The 22,448-nt window shown below is 34.7% G+C and overlaps 1 protein-coding gene across 1 annotated transcript in view; it reads left to right on the top strand.

Annotated features, from left to right (window-relative positions):
• Positions 1 to 22,448, top strand: part of CNTN4 (contactin 4) — a 607,439-nt gene that overhangs the window by 394,273 nt on the left and 190,718 nt on the right. The window contains 1 exon segment of the mRNA XM_074284065.1: positions 21,023 to 21,159. Within this exon segment, the coding sequence (XP_074140166.1) occupies positions 21,023 to 21,159 (137 nt within the window).

The following is a 22,448-nucleotide window of genomic DNA, read 5'->3' as shown; positions in this document are numbered from 1 at the left end:
TTAGATCAAAGAATATGGACATTTTCACCACTTGATTTGCATAATCCCAAATTGCTTTCCATACTAATTGTACTAATTCACACTTCTTCCAGCAGTACATTAGTATGCCTGTCTTTTCACAACCATTCCAACATTGTTTTCTTCTTTTGTAATCTTTATCAACTTTGTGAGTTTGAGGGGAAAACTCAGATTTGTTTTGATGTGTGCTTTCATTATTAGTGATTTAGAACATTCTTTGATATTTACACTAATAATCTATCATCTGTTCAAATTTTTTGATTACTTTTTTTACTGTGAAATGTCTTTTGGTCATATTTTTATAGATGGTCTTAAGCATAAATTTTTTTTCAGAAATATTTAATACAATGATTTTTCCAGGTTGACTTTTTTCTTCTCATGCTGTTATTTTCTGCAGAAACATTTTAATTTCACATCATCAAATTATGAATTTTAACTTTCTAATTGTATCCCTAGTTGGGTTAAGACTTCATCCCCTACCTTTAGTTATGAAGGGTATATGATCTGCTTCTATTCTAAACAATAAGCTAATTATGTATTTGTTTGGGGGAGATATTTCATACTTATTCTTTTAAAACTTGCAGTCCACTATAATCCACAGATCTTTTTTGATGTACATTATTATCTTGCTATATTTCCATCAAATCAATACTAAAGTATTTGATATTTTCATACTAAAGATTTTACATTTATCTCTACTTGGTTTAGTCTTGTTTTTATCAGTCTTTTAGACTATAAAAATCTCTTTGGATCTTAACTTTCTCTTCCAGCATATTAGCCACTCTGTTTAGTTTTATGACTTTATAAAATTTGATAAGCATGTGAAACATCTTTATCCTAGTCACTGATAAAATGGACAAAACTAGATGCAGGGAGCTTTCCATTAGCTACCTCCATACAAAATGACATCAAAGACTCACAGGAAGAGAACTTATAAATAAGTTAGTTCAACTTCTTCATTTTAGAGACATGGAAAATAAGGTCCAGAAAAATGAAGTGATATTGACAAGATCACATAGGAATAAGTTTCAGTGTCAGGATTTTAACTATATATATTGGTCTCTGAGCCAGGAAGTCCTAGATTATGTCCTGCAGCTGATAAATGATGGTTATATGACCTATGGCAAGATATCGACCTACTCAGCATCCTAAAAAGCTCTCTAAACTAGGGTTTTTTTTTAACTTTGTTTGAGCCTCATACCATTTTGGCAGTCTGGTTAAACCTATGGATCCCTTTTCAAACTAATGCCTTGTGATACATAAAATATAGAATTAGAAAGCAAACCACTTATACTGAATAAAAATGTGTATGAGTTCATGGGCCTTTTATTAAGAGTCCCTACACTAAATTATAAATTGCAGAGTAGAAGATACTGATCTTCATTGTTTCAGAGTCCACATCCAGAAGTTTCTTATTCCAATGAAGTCACAGGTAGTACATTTTCCTATCTCTGGCTTTAGTCTCTGTGCTAGACACTGATTATGAAGGCAAAAAATGAAACAATCCTTATTCTCAAGAAGGTAGCATTCCATGTGCATGTTTGTCTGTTTATAGGTGTGTGTGTATGTGTGTTATACACACACAAACATATTTTAAGGATCTATGATTGAACCCAGAGCTTGAACTCCCTTAACCAAAGCAAATCTGTAACTCATTTGTAAGATATCAGCTATTATTTTTTTTTAAATTCCAAACTTAAGAAATAAAATCCCATAGTACAATGGGATGGGCGGAAGATTACTTCATATGAAACTGCAAAGCTATTTGTAAAGATGACTTTTGCTTTTAATTATGTATTGAATTAATCATGTAACTTTTTTTTAAACATGGGACAATAAGAAATTATCCATGGCTACAGAGCACAAGCTATGTATAGATTAGGTTCAAGATTTGAAGTCAGGGCTTCCTGACTCTAAGGTCAACTTTCTATCTATAAGATAGATAAGAAATCAAGGAGAAGAATAAAAAACAAAATCCTTATTTACAGAAAGCCTAAAGAAATTATTTTACCTTTCCATGAACCAATGAGGTATGACTCTTAATTAGTCTGTTTTTTAATTTGAATTTTAAATAACATGTCATTCTTCAAGGATAGAAAATGCCTGACAATATACAAGAATAATTTGAGTAAATGTTTTTCATGACAGACTTAGTGTCTTATCTTTGTTCCTTCTTGCTCTATCTGAGGCGATACTTTATTTGATTGATTGAAAAATAAAAGTTTTCCCAGTTGATTGATTAGAAAAGCACAAGCCTGAAGGTTATAAACTAACCCTCTGAGATGCCAGTAGCAAATTTATATCTAAGATTGGTTTTTACAACCACAGCTAGTGGGGAGAGTTCAGACTTGTATATAATGTTGTTTTAATTTCTCCCTGTTGGAGAAAAAGAATACAATAGATAGAAGGTGAGTATTAGAGTTTGAATTAGGATGTTCTTGGTTCAAATTCTAACTCTGACATTTGCTAGCTGTGTAACATCTATTTTTTTTTTAATTAAAGCTTTTTATTTACAAAACATATGCATGGGTAATTTTTCAACCCTGACCCTTGTAAAACTTTCTGTTCCAAATTTTCCCCTCCTTTCCCTAACCTCTCCCCTAGGTGGCAGGTAATCCAATATATGTTAAATATGCTAAAATATATGTTAAATCCAATATGTATATACATATTTATACAGTTATATTGCTGCACAAGAAAAATCAGATCAAGAAGGAAAAAAAACCTGAGAAGGAAAATAAAATGCAAGCAAATAACGACAGAAAGAGTGAATGAAAATGCTATGTGTCATGGTCCACAGTCAGTTCCCACAGTCCTCTCTCTGGGTGTAGATGGCTCTCTTCATCACTAAACAATTGGAACTGATTTGAATCATTGCATTGTTGAAGAGAGCCAAGTCCATCAGAATTGATCACCATATAGCCTTGTTGCCATGTACAATGATGTCCTGGTTCTGTTCATTTCACTTAGCATGAGTTCATGTAAGTCTCTCCAGGTCTTTCTGAAAGCATCCTACTGATTGTTTCTTATAGAACAATAATATTCCATAACATTCATATACCATAATTTATTCATCCATTCTCCCACTGATGGGCATCCACTCAATTTCCAGTTTCTAGCCACTATAAAAAGGGCTGTCACAAACATTTTTTGTAAGTGTGGGTCCCTTTCCCCCCTTTAAGATCTCCCTGGGATATAAGCCCAGCAGAAGCACTTCTGGGTCAAAGGGTATGCACAGTAACTTTTAATTCTTGAACTGTGTGACCAAGGACAAATTATTTAGTCCCTCTGGATCTCAGCTTTTGTTCATTTATAAAATGAAAATAATACCTGTAAACCCTAATGCATAGACTTGAATGACAATGCATATATAGTGATCTTCCAACCATAAAGCACTATAGAAATGCCAGTTATTATTACTTTCATATAAAGGTGCTTTGAGGATTTTTAAGTAATTGGTCAAAATTTATTCTATTCACTTCTATTTTTTCTTCAATAGATATAGCCTAGAGTGTCAAACTTAAAAGATCTTTCTCTTGCATCTCAAGGAAGCCGCTAAAGCAGCTAAAATTAAATGAATATATTTTCCCTTTAGTGATTTTGGAAATGAAGTACACAATCATTGTTAAAAAAAAATGTGAAAAACTTTCAACATTAAAGTTGCCCTGTCTCCTTAAGTCACGTTTCCGGGGTCAGAGGATTCCAACCTTAGGAAGAAATACTTCAAACTATTTGTTATGGAAAAATAAGCCTTGTCACTACCTCCCAACCTTGCTCAGTGAAATGTTCTGTCACAAAACCTGATTACAGAGTAAAATTAGATTTAACAGTATTATTCTTTGAAACCTAGTTATCTATATCTATGAATAGACAAAAGGAATGAATAGAATCTGCTGGTTTTCCATAGATAATCCTCTTCTACCTTTATTATCATCTACTCTTACTAGTTATAATATTGTCACATTGATGATTTTGTTGCTTTGATGTTTATTTTTCTTTTGTTTTTTTTTTTTCAACTAACCTATCACTGATAACAGGGACATTACTGAATTGTTATCATTGTAAAAGTAGATGTTCCTTTACCAGTACTATTCTTTCATCTTGGAGGTCAACTAATTCGACTTACTCTTCTATAAATAGGGGAAAGAATAAATGGACTGCAGAAATAACTTACTTATGTTCCTAGAGTCCCAGGAGTCAAACCCAAGGCAGTATGGTATTCTTTTTTCAGCACATGAGTTTGGAGCATGGAACAATTTCCACTGGGTTTTCCAAACTACCCCCATCACCCAATTACCTTACTTTCTAGTTTAAACATCAGAGTTATTATAATTAAAGTTTCTGGCACAGAGAAAGGGAGAGTTACCCGAGTTTTTTATTCTATCTATAAACTGTCTTTGTTGATGAGAGATGCTCTTGCAACATCCAGGTATTTTGAGTTCAGGAATTATAAGCTGTGCATATAAGTTTAGAATTCTGCCTCTCTTTTGTTTTTCCCTCACTGCAATCCCCTCCTCACCTTTCCACTTTAAAAACCACAGGTGTGCTAGGAGCTATTTCTGGCTTGTTAAAATGGCAAGCTGTTCACTTCAGCACTGAAACGAATGAGCCTTCTGAATAGGCCAACCAGGGCCTGTGTGCATTTTCCACCCCTCCTGACTTTAGGATGCTGAGAAAATTGCCTCTATCATCTGCCTCCCAACCTCAGCTGGAAGGCCTCTGATGCCCTTTGCTACCATGTTAGCGAATTACTTAATGCTTTTGAGATCTGGGGGCTTTCACAAAACTGAACAAAATTACAAAGGCATATATTTTATTGCACCCAATTTTAATATGGTTTGCATTTAGCCTGTAGTCCAGTTTTATCAACTGGACTTCATCTGCTTGGCCTTCTTCTATTTCTGACCTACCAATTGCCAACTTTCCACTACTGGCAACTCCTCTTGTCACTTTTTCTCTGTTCCTATGGTCTGGAGCAGCCAAATCCTGCAGGAGTAAATCACAAAATCATGCTGACTGAGCCCATTCCAAATCTGTATCATTTAACTCAACAGGGCCCTTATTGCTTTATAAGGTTTCTTCTGAACCTCTATTCTTGGCTTTGTTACATTCCCCTCAGTTGCTATTCCCAACCTTCACTTTTTTCCTTAAAACATCCCTCTATACTCTTCACACATACTCTTAACTATTACCTTTTTTTCTTTCATTCTGAAGTGATTGAGACCATGTGATATGAGCTCCTTTAAACTTCCACACTTATATTTCTATTCCATTTTCACTTTTACTTTCTTCATTCTCTTTGATCACAGATGGTAATATTTTGCCTCCTGGTCAAGACTAGTATCTACTCCTTTGATCCCTTTTCTCTTTTCTATCATGAATAAATTAAGAGTGTTCACTCTCCCACATGAGCCCAAAGACATTGGTTATTTGTATCCCAACAACCAGTTCTTCCTTATTGGTCTGAATTGGGTCCATGTAATATTTCTAGTATTATTTCGTTAGGAAAGATGTTGACAAGATGGTGATCATGTAAAGAAAGGCTACTGGGTCAATAGCATGAAGGTCATCCCAAAGAAGTATTGATTGAAAAAAATAGGGATGTTTAGTCTTAGGAAGAGAAGACTTGGTGGGGAAGAAGAATGATGCCTGTCTTCAACAATTTATAAAGTATATGTAGAAAGTAAATCAGGCTCATTCTTCTTGGTCTTGTCTAGAACAATGAGAGTCAGAGAAGTCAATTTAGGTCTGATTTAAGCTATCTTCTTAGTAGCTAAGATGTATTCAAAATCAGATTGACCTGTATTGGAAGACAGTTGGTTCCCTTTCATTGGAGTTCATCAAGAAAATACTAGAGGAACAATCACTTGTTTAGAATAGAAGGAATTCCATTCTACTTTGAGTACAGATATCTCAGATCCCATACAAACTCAAAATTTGTGGCTTTGTAAAGTTTAATATACTTATTACCAACCCAAAACTGTTTTTCATTTCTTTTCTAACTTCCCAGTTGCTCAATATTAAATATCATCAACTACCTTTTCTTTCTTAATGTTTTCTCTCTCTGTCTCTGTCTCTCTCTCTTTTTCCATCTATGACACTGTTTTTTCTTTTTTTTTTTTTTTTTTTTTTTTTTTTTAAATTTTTTATTTTATTTTATAATTATAACATTTTTTGACATTACATATGCATGGGTAATTTTTTACAACATTATCCCTTGTACTTACTTCTGTTCAGATTTTTTTCCCTTCCTCCCCCAACCCCCTCCCCCAGATGGCAAGCAGTCTTATATATGTTAAATATATTACAGTATATTCTAGATACAATATATGTGTGTAGAACCGAATTTTTTGTTGCACAGGAAGAATTGGATTCAGAAGGTAAAAATAACAGTTTACATTCATTTCTCAGTGTTCCTTTTCTGGATGTAGCTGGTTCTGTCCATCATTAATCAATTGGAATTGGATTAGCTCTTCTCTATGTTGAAGAAATCCACTTCCATCAGCATACATCCTCATACAGTATCATTGTTGAAGTGTATAAAGATCTCCTAGTTCTGCTCGTTTCACTCAGCATCAGTTGATGTAAGTCTCTCCAAGCCTCTCTGTATTTCTCCTGTTGGTATGACACTGTTTTTTCATACTTCTCCTACTTATTCTCTATCTCTTGTGATTTCTCCATCCATTTCTTAAAAGTGGATGTTTCTCCTATGACTCTTTGTCCCTCTTTTTTATTTTTCTTCCATGTCTTTGTTGATTCCATACCCTCTAAAACTTCAATTATCCTCTCTATAGATATACCTTCTAAATATTCATCTCCAGCTTCACTCATTCCTGAGACCTCTAGTATATTCCCAATTGTCTGATAAATGCCTTATAAACATCTTTGATCAGGTTGCAAGTTCCTTAAGGGCAAAAATTAAGAATTTTTTTCAGCTTTCTCTTCCTATTATCTAGTTCAGTACTTATATACAATAAATTTAATAACTATTTTATTAACTTAAAAATAACAATATACATATCCACCTACCTGTATGTCTTAGTAAGTAAAATGTTATTCTTTAAAAACTAGAATTTTGCTCTAGCAAAAGCAAAATTTTATCACTTTGCTGAAAAAGTACAACTATGTTTTAGGAAGGGTATAATTTTGCTGTCATATCAGCCACTCTACCCAGGAAAAATAAAGTAAGAAAGGTCAGATATCCATCTTTAAGGAAAAAAGGGGGCTGACTTTTGAATCATCTACCATGACTATCCAAAATTGATTTACTTCACCAGATAATTACTCATCTTTCCACTTCAGTTTGTCTGCATAAACACAACTTTCTTACACATATAATAAGATTACTTGCCATCTGGAAGAATGATGTTTGAATGAAAAGGTGTATTTATTTTGTGAAAGTTTTTCTCTCTAGAAAGTTTTGATTGGATAGATCTTCTATTTGATCAGAGGTAGAAAAATTTTAATAATCCCTCTGCCAATAGACTGCATAAAACAATGGGATGAAAGAAGGCAAGCAAATTCAATCATCTGGGAATTTTTGTCCATGTCGTGTCCAACTCCAGAATATAGGTAGATATCTGGGTAACTGATTAAATATTTCTATGTTCATCTACAAAGTTCAAAGAAAAATTTCAATCCATAATAATATTTATTTCTACATTTCTAGAGAGATCACCTGATACATAAGTAGAAAGTTTTAGATTTGGAGGCCTTGAGCTTGAGAGGCATCTTAGTTATTTATTTATCCATATTCATAGGGCTGTTGATCTAGAATTGGAAAGGATAACAGAGGCCATCTAATTTAACCCCTCATTTTTATAATAATGAAATCAAGGCCCAGGAAATCTAAGTAACTTTCCAAAGATCACACAAGTAGGATAAATTAAAGGTAAGATTTTAAGTGAAATTTTCTGACTGAGAGATATTTCTGTACCATATGATTCTAAAAAAGAAAGGAAGAAAAGGAGGGAGGGAGAGAGAGAAAGAAAGGAATAAAAATTGTAGAAAGGAAGTTAGGAAGGAATGAACGAATGAAGGTAGAAAGGAAGGAGGAAAGAAGAAAGGAAGGAGGGAGGAAGGAAAAGAAAAAATGAAAAAGAAAGAGAAAGAAAGGGAGAAAGAGAGGGAAGGAAGGATAGAGGGAAGAAGGGAGAAAGAGAGGGAAAAGGGGAGGAAGATGGGAGAGTGGAGGGAAGAAGGATCAAACAAAGAAAAGGAGAGAAAAGTAAGAAGAGAAAAAAAGGTGAAAAGGAAAAGAAAAAATAGAAAAAAGAAAAGAAAAATGAAGGAAACAAATATTTATTAAGCATCTGCTATAATGTCAGATATTGCAGTAAATACTTTACAAACACTATATCATTTGATCAACCACAGTAGGAAGTAGATACTATTATTATTTATATTTTACAGTTAGGGAAAAAGGAGAAAATAGAAACTAGGTGAGTTGTCCTGGGGCTCACAGTCTGCAACTGTCTACAAATATTTTTGAATGCAGGTCTTCTTCACTCCAGTGTTCCATCTACTGCTTCACCGAGCAAGTTGTTTCTACTCAGCCTCTCTATCAATTTCCTCATATTTAAAATGAGGGGGTTGTCCCTGGTAGCCTCTGAAATCTCTTTGATTAATCAATATTCTATCACTATATAGTAAATCACTGGAGCCTCTTCTCGGCTTCTTCTATGATGCTGGAAGTTGTTAATAAGAAGGTACACAAATATTATCCAATGTGTTCATGTTTTGGTCCTAAAAACAGAAGTTGAAATCATGATCACATTGCAGACAGTGTTGTAGAATCAATCTCTAAATTAATCTGTGAGAGAATGACAGAAGCATATCCCACCCACTTACTAATCCCCCCAGGCTATGATATGGGTATGTTGATGATTGGACACTAAATAAGTAGTGGCCAATGCCTTAGGAGACAGAGTGGCCAGAAAGAAACAGTGCCTAAGGTAATTTAATGTACAGCAACTTTCTGCCTAATTGCTCTGCACTAAACAGATATATAGACTGCACGGCATTCCCCTGTGTATCACTTAAGACAAGATTAGAGGGTATTTGTTTCTCACTTCTCTTCAGTCTGACCTGGAGAACTACAACCATATGGCAGAGGGCCAGTGGCATTTACTGAGAACTCACAATGCTCTATGGAAAAGTAACAAAGGAGGAAGGAGGCACAATGGAGCTTCTCATCCTCCTAAGAGAGAGAATAGAGGGGATGCAGAATTGTAGACCTTCTGTGATTTAGAAAATCAATCTATCAACAAATATTTATTAAGCAGCTAATATGGACAGGACTTAAAGGTTTCTGTAGCCAAAAAATGCATCACCTTCTGGCCAACGTGGTGATGAGCCTCTCTAAACTGGAATATGCTGGTCCTCAGAAAATAGGAGTTTTCTTTACCAGGGTCTGTATTCAATGCCCCATGCTCCCAGAGCCACCAATACATCACAAAGGAATTTCAGAGTAGGATTTTAGTGGAAGTATCCTGGAGAATGTAGGAGATATATAAATGGAAATTGATCTACACACACATGCTGGTATCCATCATTACACAGTGACCCCAAATGCAGAATTTCACTGTGACTGAATTTATATATCAGGAAGCAAATTTGTTACATACTGTCTTAAATTCACATTTACAGGGTTTTGCCTAGATCTAAGTGCCTTGATCTACATGTTTAGAAGGCTTCTTGGACTCCCTATGGTGTTCCATAGTGTCTGATGATGTTTTGTAGATTGCTTTTAGGGTTTGTTTGTTTTTAAATAAAAAAACAAAGTTAAAGCCAGCAGGAGGAAAGTCTCCGGTTTTGTTTTGTCTTGCTGCAAAATAAAGGGCTGTAGCCTCTAGGAACAGAAAGGGAAAGATTTCGAATTGGGACTTACACTATAGGTGATAACTGAGTTGATGGAGAAAAGAATGTCTCAGGGAATCTAAACAAGAAAGACCAGAGTCCCATGTCTGTTGATCTAGGGAGGTCTGTGTACTAACCAACTCTCTAAGGAATGAAACTAAATGGAAAAGCTAGGAGAAATAATCAAAAATTATTATTTTATTAGTAGTTGTAGCACTAGCAGCAGCATTAATGGTAATAGTGGTAATAGTATTAGTAGTAGTGGTAATAGTGATAGTAGGAGTAGGAGTAGTAGGAGTAGTAGTTATAGCAGCAGCAGCAGTAGTCATAGAAGTTGTAGTAGAAGTAGTAGTTATAGTAATAGTAATAGTGGTAATAGTAGTAGTAGCAGTAGTAGGAGTAGGAGTAGTAGTAGTAATAGTGGTAATAATAGTAGTAGTAGCAACAGCAGTAGTAGTAGTAGTAATAGTGGTAATAATAGTAGTAGCAGCAGTAGTAGTAGTAGTAGTAGTAATGATAGTAGGAGTAGTAGTAATAGTAGTATAGCAGCAGCAGCAGTAGTAGTAGTGCTAGTGGTAAAAGCAGTAGGAATGATAGTGGTAATAGTAGTAGTAGCAGTAGTAGTAGTAGTAGTAGTAATAGTAATAGTGGTAATAATAGTAGTAGTATGCTGGAACTCTGTCTTCCCAGAAATCAGCTAGAGTCAGGATCACTAAATGTTTTTATTCTTGATCTTTTACGGTCAAGGTCAGGGGCTTAGGCCTAGCAACCTCACACACACCTTCCTCCCTCAAATGCCCAGAGAGACTGGCTCAGTGTCTGTGTCTCAATTCCTCTACCTCCTCCTACACCTCCCATACACGTCACTTCCCCCTCTTTGTCCCACCAATCAAGTCAGCACAGAACAGCTGGAGAGGGTCAACCTTCAAACAAGTTAATAGGGAGCTGTCCAATTGGCAATTAGTCTCACGTGCTTCATTATCCAATGCATTGCTCAGTTCTAACCCTTTACAGTAGTAGCAGTAGTAGTAGTAGTTATAGCAGCAGCAGCAGTACTAGGAGTAGGAGTAGAATTAGTAGTAGTAAAAGAAGTAGTAGAATTAGTAGTAGTAGTAGTAGTAATAGAAGTAGTAGCAGAATTAATAGTAGTGGTGGTATTAGTAGAATTAATAGTAATAGTAATAGTAGTAGAAGTAGTAGAATTAGTAGTAGTGATAGTAGAAGTAGTAGTAGTAATTATAGCAGCATCAGCAGTAGTAGTTATAGCAGCAGCAGCAGTAGCAATAATAGTAGTAGTAGAAGTAGTAGAATTAGTAGTGGTAGTAGAAGTAGTAAAATTAGTAATAGTAGGAGAAGTGGGAGAATTAGTAGTAGTAGTAGTAGTAGTAGTAGTAGTAGTAGTAGTAGTACTAATGGTAGTAGAAGTAGTTGAATTAGTCATCATAGTAGTAGTAGTAATAGTAATAGTAGTAGAAGTAGTAGAATAGTAGTAGAACTAGTAGTAGTAATAGTAGTGGAATTAGTAGTAATGGTAGTAAAAGTAATAGTAGAAGTAGTAAAATTAGTAGTAATAGTAGTAGAAGTAGTAGTAGTAGTAGTAGTTGAAGTAGTAGAATTAGTAGAAAAAATAGTAGAATTAGTAATGGTAGTAGTAGAAGCATTAGATTAATAGTAGTAGAATTAGTAGTAGTAGTGGTAGAATTAGTAGTGATAGTAGAAGTAGTAGAATTAATAGTAGTAGTAGTAGTAGTAGTAGTAGTAGTAGTAGTAGTAACAGAAATAGTAGAGTTAGTAGAGGAAATAATAGAATTAGTAATGGTAGTAGTAGAAGCATTAGATTAATAGTAGTAGTAGTAGAATTAGTAGTAGTAATAGAATTAGTAGAAGTAATAGAATTAGTAATAGTAGTAGTAAAATTAGTAGTAGTAGTAGAAGTATTAGATTAATAGTAGCAGTAGAATTAGTAGTAGTAGCAATAGTAGTAGAATTAGTAGTAGTACTAGTACTAGTAGTGTAAAAATAGTAGAATTAGTAGTAGTAGAATCAGTAGAATTAGTAGTAGTAGAAGTAGAAGTAGTAGAATTAATAGTAGTGGTAGTAGAAGTAGTAGAATTAGTAGTAATAGTAATAGTAGCAAAAGTAGTAGCTACTAGTAGTAGTAGTAGAATTAGTAATAATAGTGGTAGTAACAATAGTGGTAGAAGTGGTAGTAGAAGTAGTAGAATTAGTAGTAGTAGTAGTAGAAGTAGCAGTAAGACTAGTGGTAGTAGAAATAGGAGAATTAGTAGTAGTAATAGTAGAAGTGGTAGTAGTACTAGTAATAGTAGAAGTAGGAGAATTAGTAGTAGTAGTAGTAGTAGAAGTGGTAATTGTACTAATGGTAGTAGAAGTATTAGAATTAGTAGTAGTAGTAGAAGTAGTAGTAGTACTAGTGGTAGTAGAAATAGGAGAATTAGTAGTAGTAATAGTAGAAGTGGTAGTAGTACTAGTGGTAGTAGAAGTAGGAGAATTAGTAGTAGTAGTAGAAGTGGTAGTTGTACTAATGGTGTAGAAGTAGTAGAATTAGTAGTAGTAGTAGAAGTAGTAGTAGTACTAGTGGTAGTAGAAGCAGTAGTAGTAGAAGTGGTAGTAGTAGTAGCAGCAGCAGTAATATTCATAGTAGCTCATCTGTAAATATATTATTGCTCAGTTATATTTAACTATGACCTCATTTGGAGTTTTCTTGGCAAAGATACTAGAATAATTTGTCATTTCTCCAGCTCATTTTGCTGAGGAAATTGAGGCAAAGAGGGTTAAGTGACTTGCCCTGGGTCTTTCAGACAGTGTCTTTAAAGCCAGGTTTGAATTCAGAAAAACTTGTGTTTCTGACTCCATGCTCAGCATCCGTTTCAGCTCAGCTCTATCTATTGCACCACCTAGCATGTATGCATGTATGTGTGTTGAGGGGTGGAGGTTTGTGTGGATTGGAACTCAGCTCTTCCTGACTCCAGGCTTTAATACTCTAACCACTGTGCCACTTAATTACTATGTGTGTGTCCATGTGTATATATGTAGGTATATGTATAGATAAGTATAAATGTGTATGTACATATATACATGTGTATGGATGCATGTATGGATAGACCAGACAGACATATTGTCCTTCTACATAAAACCCTTTCCTTGTTACTTTGTTAGATTGATGGCATACATGTTATTTCACCATTTGACAGATGAGAAAACCAGTTTAGAGGGCAAATCATATCTTTTGATTTATTTGATTCTAACAATACCAAAAGGTGGTTGTTATTATTATAAATTACAGATGCATTTTATAGATCAAGAAACTGAAACTAGGTAAACTTAAATGCTTTCTGTAAGTCTATAAAGCTTTTGTGGAAGGCAGAATTTGAACTCAGATCCTGTTCCCTGAATCTAACACTAGAATTTTATCTACTTAGCCATCTATGTACCTCTATAGTACCTACCTCAGAATTGCTGTGAGACCCTAATGAAATAATGTTTAGAAACTGTTTTAAAGTGATTTACAATTCTCCTTATGTATGCATGCATGAATGTGTACACACCTGTCTATATCATATATTACATGTAGTATATACACATGTATATCTATATAGGTATGGATGTAAAATGATAGGGATGGTAAAATCATGATATGGTGATGATGAAAGCATGTTGAAGGACAGGAGTTAATCTAAAATAAGATCAGGAGTGACAAGATAATTGAGGCTTTTGAACTTTTGGTTGAATATTGAGAGCTTAGCAGGTATATATTTGTCTTATTTATTGATATACCTAGAATAGAAACACAAAAATATATACATAGTCATTTATAATTAAATATTGCATTGTTGTTGTTGTTATTATTGGTGTGATCTGATCAGAAGTGTTGTGTATAAAAGACTCAACAGAGTAGGTTGCTTTTGAATAACACTTATTATTGAGGGACAAGTCCTGTGGATGGGGACACTGTCATATGGTTCAGTGATGGGAGGAGGTTTTATGATGAGACTATAAGGATGAATGCTTGAATGTGAGAGTGAAGTGGGATGCAGCAGAAAATAAAAGCATTTAGGTAAAAGGGGAAAATTGGCAGAAGAACATAAAGCCTATAATTTGCGGTGATTGAGGAGACATTCGGAAGATGCTGAGGAAGGAAAGTGACATGATGCCTGAGAACAATTCTTGCTGTTGTGTGTAGAGTAATTGAGAGGTTGGAGAGCAAGGGATTCTGCGGTCATTCAAAACAATGACTCTGGGGATAGAGAAGAAGGGCTTAATCATGAAATATTTCAGGAGTCTGATTTGGGTATTGGTTTGAATGAAAGACAAAAATAGATGAGAAATAATATGTTAAATTTAAAATTTTAAGTTAGGGAGTTGGGAATTTAGAGGTGTGAAATGGTAGGATAAGAGTCAGATTCGGGATGAATACACAATGCAGAAACCATGATGATGATTCTGTTTATAACTCCAGTGAAAAGCAGAGATGTGAGAAGGAGCTAGGTGGTACAATGAGCTCCAGCTCTAGAACCAGGAGAACCTGAATTCTAATCCAGCCTTAAATATTACCAGCTGTGTGACCTAAGGCACAAGTTACCTAAAAACTAAAAGCAGAGCTGTGGGTCCCTAAATATATTTTCAGCCTTATAATTTTATATGGCAGAAGTATAGGGGGTTGGAAAGAGGACTGAAGTTGAACTGAAAGGACCTCTAGACTTCAGTTTAAATCTCAATTCTGTTTCTTATTATAATAACATTGGGCAAATCATTGAACCTTTGTGGGCATCAGTTTCCCAATTTATAAAATGAAGGACATGCTACATTATATCTAAAGTCTCTTTTAGGTCCAAATGTATAATCCGGAGGAGAATTGGTATCATACATAAAGAGACCAGTCTTGGAATCCAAAAGACCTTCCTCTAACTCCTGCTGGGTGTATGACCATCAGCCAGTCAATTAATCCCTCAGTGCTTCCAGACAGCTCCCTAAAACTATAAATGGCAGATGAGTTGCTGATCTGCATTAATAGAAGGAATTTACAAATTGATCCAAATTGACAGTTATCTACTCTGCTGAAATCATTATTCCAGAGCAAAAATTTAACCAAGCAAAAAAAGATTAAGAATGTTTCTTCATGGAATAAAAAGTACCACATATATAGGGAAGCTCACCTTTTATTATGAGTCTGCACTTTCTATCACAGAGTTTACAGGTCTAGGCCTGTAAGTGAATCAGGGCAAATTTGTATAGTGAAATTACTTGATGTTAGAAATTTGCCCTTTAGAAAACTAAATAACTGGGCAACTCTGAAACACTGGTTTCTGTTTGACCCACTATACTTACCTTCTATCTGAAACATAAATTGTTAGAGGATGAAAAGCTTAACCAGTTCAAGTGAATAGAATGGATGAACCCTAATGTTATGTGGCAGACCTATATTTTGTAGTCATCAAACAAAAGATGAAAATGAATGGCTAATGTATCTATCTAGGGCTCTGCCATGTCACAAGTTCACAGAGTAGCACAATTATTTAAGCTATAATATGCAATGTATAACAATAAAAATAAAATTTTAAAAAAGATTCCTCTTTTCTGCCATGGATCTTCTTATTCCTAACCTCTTTAAAGGACTATAAAAACAAAGGATAATCTATCTGGCTTAGAAATATGTACTTTTACAGTGTTGCAGAAGAAAAATAAAACATTTGTATATAACCTTCCTCTGAAATAACAAATAAATAAATAAATAAAGGAATGACATGAATATGTTATTCCAGCTTCTTTTCATAATATAAATAAGTAGCTTTCCTTTTCATTAAAGCTAATTCCTATATTTTCATGCTTAACCTTATATCCTTCTATATCCTGAAAGACTTTGCCCAGCATATTTTCCCTTTCTCATACATCTCTAATCTCCCCTTGTTCTTTCAGTTAGTCTCACTGACTTCTTTCAATCTACTTCTCCTTTCTGAATATACCAGTTCACACTGCAATATTAGGTGTTCATGTCTGTGATCAACCTGGTGGTGAGCCTCCGAAACTTAATTCAACTAGCCCACAAATGATGTTTAACCCCAGATTGGAATAATAGTCCAACACTCAAAAGGTTTTCTAGGTAGGATATACCATAACGTGCTCCATTACCACAGTCTTCCACAGATAGGGTCATCTTCATGGCAAGACTTCCAAGAAGGGCTTTGGTGATTTCATTATTAAGATCCTTGAAAGCTTGTTTATATCTGATGCTTCTACATCTTTATTACCCTCTGGACTTGACTTAGCATCATAAAATTGGACACAAGATTGGGAATATTGAAACTGTTCTCTCTGAGGTCAAAGATTATCCTAATAATCAAGCTCAATGATATGGAGAAGGAGCATAGTGTACTGCATGGATCACTATGATAAGAAGACCAATATTAAAGTCCTGCCTCCAACGTTTTTTCTGTAACCATGGGCAAGTAGTAAACTCTCTGGTTCTCAGTGAGCTATCAATATTGAAGTGAGAAGTATTGAATAAACATTAGAGTAATAATAATATATCGTGCTAGGACAATATATGTCAGACAGGGTACTTGAACCCCAAACTAGCTTTCTATCCATTTCACCATATTGTCTTTCTGTACTATGATAATATTATTATAAATCTTAAAACACTACCTATCTATCCATATATCCATCTATCAATTTCTAAATCCATATGTTTATATAAATTATAATGAACATTGTTAATAAATAATAGTAAAGTTATAATTACCATAATCATTGTAGTCTATTATAATTTATGTTAACTTAATTATTATTGACCATTATTAAGAATAATTCACAGTCTTATCATAGTAATATACAGTTTTAAGATTCATAATGTTATTATCTAAATTACTAAGAAATAATGTGGTGAAATGGATGGACAAATGGCCTTGTAGTCAAGAAGATTGAGGTTTAAGTAACCTTTCTGGTACTTACTGGCCTTGTCATTGGGCTAGTTGTTTAACTATTCAATACTTTCAGGCAATTCTTTAGGAATATACATTGCTGAGAAATTGCAAGTGCTAAAGTAAATTCTTCAATAGTAGTCCTATGCACTGATAAGACCACAGCTCTGTTCACATATATATGTAGGTATTATATATATTATATATATGCATATATAATATATGTGTATGAATATATATATATGTATATATTCACACACATACATGTATGTATATATGTATATAAACACATATGTGTATGTTATAGGATATCTCTACCCATGTGTCTAATAAGTACTTCTGTCTTGGTCCCAAATACAACTACCTGTCTTTCCCCCTAAAGCTTTTGACTTCAATTGATCATTTATACATATATATTGATATCTATGCATTTATATATTATCATATATACTTTACTGCTCAAATAATTTTCCATTTTTGAAAACAAGGGTCTATCCTTAGCTGTCCTATATTCTACTGGCATAAAGAAATAGATAAACAAAAACGTAGACAGGATATCAAATGGAAGATGCATAAGTAGATACACCGAGAGATATGTAGAATGTTTATTAATTTTTTTGTGAGCTAGGCATTTTGTTAAATCTTTGAGAATCCAAGATCTTTTCTGCACGAATGTGAGGGAATAGAGGACAACAATTAACTCAAAGGATCATGGTCCAAAAGCCAAAAGAGAATTCAGGGGTGCATTTACATATTAGAATTATGGAAACTGAAGCCCAGAGGAGTTCAATAACTTGTCCAAGGTCACATGAGTAGCAAACACCAGTGGCAGATTTCCAAATTCTGTACAAATTTGTTATTCCATTATTCTGAATTCATTGCCCTCAGTCCATTGTTAGCATGATGTCTATAGTGATTTTAACTCTGGTTCTTATCTTTGAAGTTTGTAATTTTTGAAAGCATTTACAAGTCCTCCCAAGGATATGAGCCAGATACTGATATTAACTTGACCAACATACAGAGCAGCCATTGTGCATCCTTGAGTAGATCTTGAACTCTCCAACCTTGTGGAATGAAAGGGAGTGCTGTTGAAGGCATTTAATCAAGTAGAATTATGCAAGGTCTTTTCAATACCCTCTCCAGCTTTTCTCCTCATTTGATAGCTCAAGGTTTTTTACTTCAAATTTTCCATTTTTTGAAAGTAAACAATGAATGAGCCTAAATGTTACAGGCAATCTGAGCCATTGAAATCTATCCCTGCCTCTTTGGTGTGTTGATGCTTCCTTTTGAATTGCAACTTGACTTTGCTCCCACAGATACATTCGCCCTTCTGTTTTCTAGTCCCTTTGAAAAGTTTGACTCGGTGTTTAGTATTCTGTTCAAACTTCGGCAGCTTTTCTTGTTTGCCTTGTTTTTTATAGACTCTGCAGGGGGTAAATATTCAGTGGATTGCATACAAAATTAGGCGGATATCTGCCATCAGCCATAACAGGGTTATGCATCAAATTCCCCAAACAGAGCACAAAAAAGGTATCTACCTTATGGAACTCCCCTTGGATTGACAGTAGAAAAAGAGAGAATAATAACAGATTTAGGCATGTTTTAGGCTAATGGTTATAAATCCCCTCTCCCCAATTCAAGCTAATATTTATTGATGCTTTTTCTTATTGTTGGTTGTTAGGTTTTCCCCCAAAGTCTATCCTTTCAACCTTCTCTCATCTGCAACTACACATCATCCCAATCTGAAAGGGATTTACAAAATTATGTTTCAGCTCTTTGCAAAACATGAAATTTTCTTATCTGATTATAGAAGGAAAAAAGCTAAAGCAATATTATGCAGAAGCCTGGAGACCTCTACTGGCAATGTTATTTGTTAAATTATTTCCTTGTTTGGGTATCATCAAAAAGAAAAGATATCTCAATTCCATTTCAAAACTAGTCTTTTCCCCTTTGAATTAATTTGTGGACATGTGTATCTAAAACCATACTAAGTAAAGTTGGGGAAGCCAGAAAAGTCAGAAATCTGTTAAAAATTATCCTCAGGGTAATGTTTTTAAAATCATATAAAATATAGGATTCTAAAGGAAACAGATTATGTTGGAATAACATGGATTTTTTTTCTCATCTGAGTTCACAAACACTCTGAAATAAAACTTGATGAGCTTTTCCTAAGTAATACTGAGCTTTAATTGCTACTTAATAGGTATGCACTGGTAGGTATTGTGCTACTGGAATACTGTGAGCAATTAATGTTCTAAAAATAGCAACCATCATTCTGATAATTCTCAACATTATTCTCCATTGTCAATGACCTCAAAAGCTACTCTAAGAATATCTGATCAGTCCACTAGCCATGGCAGATGGAATCATGTTGTAGCTGGTAAATGTTGTAGCTGTCTTCAAATGTATAAAGTTATCATATAGAATCTGAAATGAACAACCCCTATTTATTTAGAACAATTGAATAAATGCCTTTGTTCAATTCAGGCATTCTTAATCTTTTTTATGTGTCCTGGAGCTTTTTGGCATGTTGGTAAAGCTTATGGATCCCTTATCAGAACAATAGTTTTAAAAGCATAAAATACATAGAATTACAAAGGAAATAAATAATACTAAAATAAGATGGAATTTGTTCCTCTCCAAATTTGCATATATTCTGAAATCTATGTACTCTATGATCAAAAATCCCTATTCAGTTAAGCCCCTTATTTTGCAAATTAGGAAACTGGACTAGGGAACAAAATTGATATTCTCAAGATCATACAAGCAATTTTAAGGATAGACTTGGGACTTGAATCTGGCTTTTCTGGTGCCCTGGAGAGTGTTCCTTTAGCCACTCTTACTAATATCTGACATTAATGTAGTGCTTGAAAGTGTGTAGAACTTTACAAATCTTATCTCATTGGCTCCTCCCAACTATCTTATGTTCTAAGTGGTACTAGATTTCCCATTTTACAGATGAATAAATTGAAGCTGTGAGTCTAGGTGTCCCTGGAGCATACACGTGGGATAGTACATGGGATATGAAGCTAAAGCTTCCTAACTCAAAGTGGAGAGTTTCATTCTGTGACTCCATTCTGCTTCTACCATACTTTAGCCAATGTAGAGAGAAATGAAAAGCTACAAAGGAACCAAATTTCTGAAGCCCATGAAAAGATTTTGTCCCATAAAAGAGGTCCTATGAAGAATGGAAACTCATTTTATTGCTTATTATTTTTTAAAGATGAAATAATAGGACAATTCTGAGGTCCACTGCCTATGGGTCGGTCCTGAAATGGTAGTTGTGTGAGTGAAGAAGAGAAGACATATGGAGGAAATGAAGAGATAGAATTGGGAAGAATTGGAGAAAGAGAGCTCAAGAGCAACACTAAAAGTGTCCTGAGTGGGCAAGAGTCTGAAAACACCAACAAGTGAGAGAGGATTTTAGGTCAATCATTTTCCTGGAGGGTGGCAGGATGCAGGATTGTGCTTGGGCAGTGTTTCAAAACATAGAAAAAAATTCACCTGGGTGATAAGTTGAATGAAAAGCTGAATGAGTCAGCTCAGTTCATAGCTTTAGTGTTAGAACCACTTGAAATGAAAGTCCTGGGAGGAGTCATCCAATGAGAAGAAGGAGTAGAGGGTACTTCTAACCTATGAATTCCAGCTTTAGGATGCAGAGATTCCTAGGGCATGGTAGAGGAAGTCCTGAGGTCATCCTGGAGGGGAAAGGAGGTTAAAATTTAAATTCAGGACCTCTGATCCCTAATCTAGCACTGGCTCTTTCCTATATATCATGTTACTTGGAAATAGTCTATGGGTTGTACAGAGGTGGCAGTTTATATATATAAAACTTTGGAGGCAGGGGGCATGATGATAATTTTTCCAGGCTGAACATGAGAATACATCTATAAACACTTATACACATACGTAAATGGCTCAATATATATTTGTTGATAGTAGCTAGTACAACTAGCTCCTTTTCACCTAAGTACTGCCACACTACGTCATTTCCCACACACATGGGATATAGGCTGAGGATCATGTATACTATCATCTTAGGAAGTAGGAAAATGGGCTCCTAAATTAATGTTCAAGTAATCTTGAGTTTCATCGTTCTAGGAAAAATCATCCGAGATTCAGCAGGTAATGAAAAAGAATGAATAATACTGTAATTAATTTCTCATGATTTTTTGTCTTCTTTTTATGTTTTTTTTAAATTACTGTAGCTCAGCCTAACTGGATCCAAAAGATAAACGATATACATGTGGCCATTGAAGAAAGTATCTTTTGGGAGTGCAAAGCAAATGGGAGACCAAAGCCTACGTACAGGTGGCTAAAAAATGGTGAACCATTATTAACTCAGGTAAGAATATCAATGGCAATGGTCACGTGATATCAAGTTCAATACCTCTCAGTGTTGTTGGATGAGATAATATTAGTAAAGCACTTAACAAAATGCCAGATTAAGTAGGTATTTAATAAGTACTTGTTTAAAAGGGAAAAGAAAACACAAACACATAAGTAAAGACAAAACATTATATGAATAGAGGGGGGGGTCAAAAAAAAAAAGAATTTAAGCCTTTATTCATTTTACTACACCACATATCACTTTCTAGGCAGAGAAAAATTGGTGTGATAACATTTAAAATGAAAATCAAAATTTAAGGAGGTCCCAATGAAAGATCCCAGATGAAATCTGGAAGCCTTAGGGTGAAGAACGATTGTCTCAATTTAATTTCCTATGCTATATTTTCAAACTGAACTTCAAAAGTTAAAGGAAATTTGACATTTCCTTCAATTCTGAGGAGTGAGCCAATTTTTTGCCTTGGAGTTTTTCCTGTAGTTAGGCTATCCAGGGAAAGGGCTCCGCTCTAAGCAATGGCATGAAGAACAGCCTAAAGATGAATGCTACACAAAAGAAAGGAAAGAGAAAAAATTGGTTTGCCTTCCCTTGTCCCACACATTCCCTTTCTTTCACCAGAGGGGATCCTGTCAGTCCCATGATTCTCTCAATTATAAAGCCAAACGAAAACAAATGGCTGCCGTGAAGGTATGAAGGTAATGGCATTTTTCTCTCTTTGCTTAATGTGAGGGAACATGGATGCCTAGATTTGATCAAAACCTAATAAGTGTCTACCTGCACTAAATTGCCCCCCTACAGCAAGACAAAATCCAATGCTTTCTTCATGTTATTTATTTATTTTTAAAATGGCAGCTCTCTAGGGAACGGGGGACTACTTTTTTGCACTTATGAAAATGAATAACCCATATCACGTATCCTTGGGCTGATAAATGAGACTTGAGTCTTTTGTTCCACACGCTAATTTTACGTGCTTTGTGTTGGCCACCAGCAGATGGTCGCGAACTTAAATCATGTTAGTGGCAGAAATAAAGTAAGAGACCATTAAATTATTAACATAGATTTTTTTTTGGTAAACTTCAGCCCATATTAAATGTTTCTCTCTACACCATCTGAGATGATTACATTCCTATTAACCTTCTAAGTCATGCCCTCCAATAATTTGAGTGTTTTAAATGCCCTAGACGGTAAAGTTGGCTGCATTTTTTCCAAGCTTGTCCAGAACCTGAGAATAGAAAGGCATTTTAAATTTCACGTTCATCTACTTGGAGGGGATATTAATCTGAATGGTT

The sequence above is a fragment of the Sminthopsis crassicaudata genome, chromosome 1 (assembly GCF_048593235.1).
Source record: "Sminthopsis crassicaudata isolate SCR6 chromosome 1, ASM4859323v1, whole genome shotgun sequence".
Classification (NCBI taxonomy): Eukaryota; Metazoa; Chordata; class Mammalia; order Dasyuromorphia; family Dasyuridae; genus Sminthopsis; species Sminthopsis crassicaudata.
The sequence above is the reverse complement of the archived record's forward strand: the minus strand, read 5'-3'. Positions and strand labels throughout refer to the sequence as shown.